General features: G+C 38.4%; 1 protein-coding gene across 4 annotated transcripts in view; it reads left to right on the top strand.

Moving 5' to 3' along the window:
• The first annotated feature begins 564 nt into the window (after positions 1–564).
• wwc3 (WWC family member 3) overlaps positions 565–6,000 on the top strand; it is a 154,218-nt gene continuing 148,782 nt past the window's right edge. For all 4 annotated transcript variants that reach the window (XM_061977532.2, XM_061977531.2, XM_061977530.2 and 1 more), the window contains exon 1: positions 565–1,252. In XM_061977532.2, coding sequence (XP_061833516.1) covers positions 1,107–1,252 — 146 coding nt within the window. In that variant the 5' untranslated portion in view covers positions 565–1,106. The remainder of the gene's footprint in view (positions 1,253–6,000) is intronic.

Genomic DNA, 6,000 nt, shown 5'->3' with positions numbered 1-6,000 from the left:
TGTTCCATCTGGTTTTGAATTCTCCCTCGGTTAATCCTACATATGTGTCGGATGTGTTAATGTCCTTGCGTATTACCTTAGATTGGTAGACAACTGATGCTTGTAAGCACCCCCCCGTTGAGATGGCAATCAGGTTTCTTTCGACAGTTACAGTCTTTGTTGGTTTTGGAGTATATATATATATATATATATATTTTAGCCTAGATAATGTCACAGCTAACAATATATGTGTAGAGATCAAAATGGCTTTGTGATATGGTTCAATAAGTGCCAGTGTATCATACACATTTGTGAAAGATGGATTTTAAAGTTTAAAGTGAAAAAAACCCTCTTAGGAAAAATCATAAATAAAGGAGTAACCACAAAAATGATGGTCATAATTTTTAAAAGGACAAAAAAAGTCAGCCTCTTGTCCCTCGGAGATGAAAGGGGTAACGCCCCCCAGCTCGTGACGTCACGAAAGGCAGTTAGCGGAGTGCTGCAGTACTTGTGGCTGCCGCCAGATGTCACTGCAGTATAACGGAAACAGCGCCCAAAGACTTTTTGTTTGTTTTGGGAAACTTTTGCCTGCTCGCGTTCAATGAAGCTTGTCGTAAAATAACGACTTTTATGAGCGAAATGAGTGACAAGTCCAGCTCGTTAGGCGACGCTGGAGAGAATAAAGGCGAATAATTAAGCTCGGCGCGGCTAGCTGGCTGCAATCAAAGCAGCAACAAGACGTCAAGCGACCCTCTGGAAAAGTTCGCTTTTGTGCGAGCGAAGCCGCTTTCAAGTCGGACATTTGGACTTTGCTACTTCCTATTGGCCGGCGGGAGCAAGCCGCGCCGCGCCGCACGTCCGTTTATGCAAATCCGCCGATCCCGAATAAGGACGCGGAGGAATGAAAGATGGTGGCGGAGGCCGACATGGAGTAGCGCCGCCTTTGTGAGCCACCGAGCGGGGGGGACGGATGTTGATGTGCGGACTTCTCCTTCCTTCTTCGGCCGTGGAACGTCGGGCTCGAGTCGCGGCTGCGATGCGGTGAGCGGCGGCTGCCTTTTTTTTCCCCCGCAGCGGGCGGCCGAGACACGAACCGCAGGGGCGCCGGGGGGCTGCGACCCGCCGTCATGCCGTGGATGTGCGGCGGAAAGCGGAGGGAGAGCTCGGAACTGCCGCTGCCCGCCGGCTGGGAGGAAGCCCGGGATTACGACGGCAGACTTTTCTTTATCGACCACAACACCCGGCAGACTTCATGGATCGACCCCAGGGATCGGTAGGAAAAGTCCTTTAATTGTCAAGTGATGCTTTTTTTTGACGTTTTGAACACTTTCGCTTCCATCTTTAACGTGTTTGTTTGGCAACTTTTACGCTGTCATCACTCCGGCGTCTGTTAGCCAGCACACACTTTTGCCCCTTTTCCCCTCAATAATCCGTTCCGTGCAGTCCAACATGGCTCTTCCAAAGTTGGACCAGACTCCAACTCCCAGCAATCCCAGCGAAACTATGCGAGGAATGCTGGCCGGCCGCTGGGAAAGCTGCAAGGATGTGCACCTCCTCGGGGACTGGGATTCCACCCTGCCTCCAACGGCTTCCAGTCCGGCTCATTCCTGCAAGTTTCAGTGTTAGGCGGAGAAGCAGAGTCTCAATCCGCTTCCTTCCTGACAAACAGAAATCTTGATTATTGATTATCTTATCTCGGGCCTTCTGTCACCAGTTGGTGCTGACCTTTCAATCCATCGGACAAAAACATGTCAACAATGTTAAACAAACTGGTCCCCATATCCTGGACGATACTTTCAACTTAGAGCTGGCCGATAAAAAATAAATATCCAGTAAAAAAAAAAGCGTTAAAAAAAAATTAATTCTCTTTTTAACGTTGTTGGAATAAACTGGAAGTTGCAAGGTCGGTAGCATAAATAAAGGCGCTCGCGCAAACCTGCAGGCCCAAGACGTTGATACAACATTGATTATACGTTCATGTCCTTTTTAAACTGACTTTGAAACAACGTTGCAAAATAGTTGCCCAACGTGGGGACAATGACCAAATTTCAATGTTAAATCAACATCACAACCGGAAGTCAAATAAATGTCAAAAAAGGATGTTGTTTCAACGTTGTATTTGTGTTGTAGAATATTGGTTGTGAAATTGCCAAATTTCAATGGTCAAATCAACGTCACAACCTGACATTGATTAAACGTTGTCAAAAAGCATGTTGCTTCAACGTTGTATTTGTTTTGTAGAATATTGGTTGGGAAAATGACCAAATTTCAATGTCAAATCAACGTCACAACCCGACATTGATTAAACGTTGTCAAAAAGCATGTTGTTTCAACGTTGTATTTGTTTTGTAGAATATTGGTTGGGAAAATGACCAAAATTCAATGGTCAAATCAATGTCACAACCTGACATTGATTAAACGTTGTCAAAAAGCATGTTGCTTCAATGTTGAATTTGTGTTGTAGGATGTTGGTTGGGAAAATGACCAAATTTCAATGGTCAAATCAACGTCACAACCTGACATTGATTAAACGTCATCTAAAAGCATGTTGTTTCAACGTTGTATTTGTGTTGTAAAATCTTAGTTGGGAAATTACCAAATTTCAATGGTCAAATCAACGTCACAACATGGCATTGATTAAACATTGTCAAAAAGCATGTTCCAACGTTGTATTTGTGTTGTAGAATATTGGTTGTGAAACTACCAAATTTCAACGGTCAAATCAATGTCACAACCCAACATTGATTAAACGTGGTCAAAAAGCATGTTGTTTTTGTGTTGTAAAATATTAGTTCGGAAAATGACCAAATTTCAATGGTCAAATCAACGTCACAACAAGACATTGATTAAACGTCGCCAAAAAAGCATGTTGTTTCAACGTTGTATTTGTGTTGTAGAATATTGGTTGGGAAAATGACCAAATTTCAATGATCAAACAACGTCACAACCTGACATTGATTAAATGGTCGTCAAAAAGCATGTTGTTTCAACGTTGAATTTGTTTAGTAGAATATTGGTTGGGAAAATGACCAAATTTCAATGATCAAACAACGTCACAACCCGACATTGATTAAACATTGTCAAAAAGCATGTTGTTTCAACATTGTATTTGTTTTGTAGAATATTGGTTGGGAAAATGACCAAAATTCCATGGTCAAATCAATGTCACAACCTGATATTGATTAAACGTTGTCAAAAAGCATGTTGTTTCAATGTTGAATTTGTGTTGTAGGATGTTGGTTGGGAAAATGACCAAATGTCAATGTCAAATCAACGTCACAACCTGACATTGATTAAACGTTGTCAGAAAGCATGTTGTTCCAACGTTGTATTTGTGTTGTAGAATATTGGTTAGGAAAATGACCAAATTTCAATGGTCAAATCAATGTCACAACCTGACATTGATTAAACGTCGTCAAAAAGCATGTTGTTTTTGTGTTGTAAAATATTAGTTGGGAAAATGACCAAATTTCAATGGTCAAATCAACGTCACAACCCCACATTGATTAAACTTCGTCAAAAAGTATGTTGTTCCAACATTGTATTTGTTTTGTAGAATATTGGTTGGGAAAATGACCAAATTTCAATGGTCAAATCAACGTCACAACCTGACATTGATTAAACGTCGTCAAAAAGCATGTTGTTTCAACGTTGAATTTGTGTTGTAGGATGTTGGTTGGGAAAATGACCAATTTTCAATGTCAAATCAACGTCACAACCTGACATTGATTAAACGTCGTCAAAAAGCATGTTGTTTCAACGTTGAATTTGTGTTGTAGGATGTTGGTTGGGAAAATGACCAAATTTCAATGTCAAATCAACGTCACAACCTGACATTGATTAAACGTCGTCAAAAAGCATGTTGTTTTTGTGTTGTAAAATATTAGTTGTGAAATTGCCAAATTTCAATGGTCAAATCAACGTCAAAACCCGACATTGATTAAACTTCGTCAAAAAGTATGTTGTTCTAACGTTGTATTTGTGTTGTAGAATATTGGTTGTGAATTTGCCAAATTTCAATGGTCAAATCCACGTCACAACCTGACATTGATTAAACGTTGTCAAAAAGCATGTTGTTTCAACGTTGAATTTGTGTTGTAGGATGTTGGTTGGGAAAATGACCAAATTTCAATGGTCAAATTAATGTCACAACCTGACATTGATTAAACGTTGTCAAAAAACATGTTGTTTCAACGTTGTATTTGTGTTGTAGGATGTTGGTTGGGAAAATGACCAAATTTCAAAGGTCAAATTAACGTCACAACCTGACATTGATTAAACGTTGTCAAAAAGCATGTTGTTTCAACGTTGTATTTGTGTTGTAGAATATTGGTTGGGAAAATGACCAAATTTCAATGTCAAATCAACGTCACAACTTGACATTGATTAAACGTCGTCAAAAAGCATGTTGTATTTGTGTTGTAAAATATTAGTTGGGAAAATGACCAAATTTCAATGGTCAAATCAACGTCACAACCCGACATTGATTAAACTTCGGCAAAAAGTATGTTGTTCTAACGTTGTATTTGTGTTGTAGAATATTGGTTGTGAATTTGCCAAATTTCAATGTTCAAATCAACGTCACAACCTGACATTGATTAAACGTTGTCAAAAAGCATGTTGTTTCAACGTTGAATTTGTGTTGTAGAATATTGGTTGTGAATTTGCCAAATTTCAATGGTCAAATCAACGTCACAACCTGACATTGATTAAACGTTGTCAAAAAGCATGTTGTTTCAACGTTGAATTTGTGTTGTAGAATATTGGTTGTGAAATTGCCAAATTTCAATGGTCAAATCAACGTCACAACCTGACATTGGTTAAACGTTGTGAAAAAGCATGTTGTTTCAACGTTGAATTTGTGTTGTAGAATATTGGTTGGGAAAATTACCAATTTCAATGGTCAAATCAACGTCACAACCTGACATTGATTAAACGTCGTCAAAAAGCATGTTGTTTTTGTGTTGTAAAATATTAGTTGGGAAAATGACCAAATTTCAATGGTCAAATCAACGTCACAACCCGACATTGATTAAACTTCGGCAAAAAGTATTTTGTTCTAACGTTGTATTTGTGTTGTAGAATATTGGTTGTGAATTTGCCAAATTTCAATGGTCAAATCAACGTCACAACCTGACATTGATTAAACGTTGTCAAAAAGCATGTTGTTTCAACGTTGAATTTGTGTTGTAGAATATTGGTTGTGAAATTGCCAAATTTCAATGGTCAAATCAACGTCACAACCTGACATTGGTTAAACGTTGTGAAAAAGCATGTTGTTTCAACGTTGAATTTGTGTTGTAGAATATTGGTTGTGAAATTGCCAAATTTCAATGGTCAAATCAACGTCACAACCTGACATTGGTTAAACGTTGTGAAAAAGCATGTTGTTTCAACGTTGAATTTGTGTTGTAGAATATTGGTTGGGAAAATGACCAAATTTCAATGTCAAATCAACGTCACAACCTGACATTGATTAAACGTCGTCAAAAAGCATGTTGTTTTTGTGTTGTAAAATATTATTTGGGAAAATGACCAAATTTCAATGGTCAAATTAACGTTACAACCCGACATTGATTAAACGTTGTCAAAAAGCATGTTGTTTCAACGTTGTATTTGTGTTGTAGAATATTGGTTGGGAAAATGACCAAATTTCAATGTCAAATCAACGGCACAACCAAACATTGATTAAACGTCGTCTAATAGCATGTTGTTTCAACATTGTTTTTTTTGTTGTAAAATATTGGTTGGGAAAATGACCAAATTTCAATAGTCAAATCAACGTCACAACCTGACATTGATTAAACGTTGTCAAAAAGAATGTTGTTTTTGTGTTGTAAAATATTAGTTGGGAAAATGACCAAATTTCAATGGTCAAATCAACGTCACAACCCCACATTGATTAAACTTCGTCAAAAAGCATGTTGTTTCAACGTTGTATTTATGTTGTAGAATATTGGTTGTGAAACTACCAAATTTCAATGGTCAAATCAATGTCACAACCCAACATTGACTAAACGT

The sequence above is a fragment of the Nerophis lumbriciformis genome, linkage group LG18, assembly GCF_033978685.3.
Source record: "Nerophis lumbriciformis linkage group LG18, RoL_Nlum_v2.1, whole genome shotgun sequence".
NCBI classification, from domain to species: Eukaryota; Metazoa; Chordata; class Actinopteri; order Syngnathiformes; family Syngnathidae; genus Nerophis; species Nerophis lumbriciformis.
This window is presented reverse-complemented; position numbering and strand designations above follow the sequence as displayed.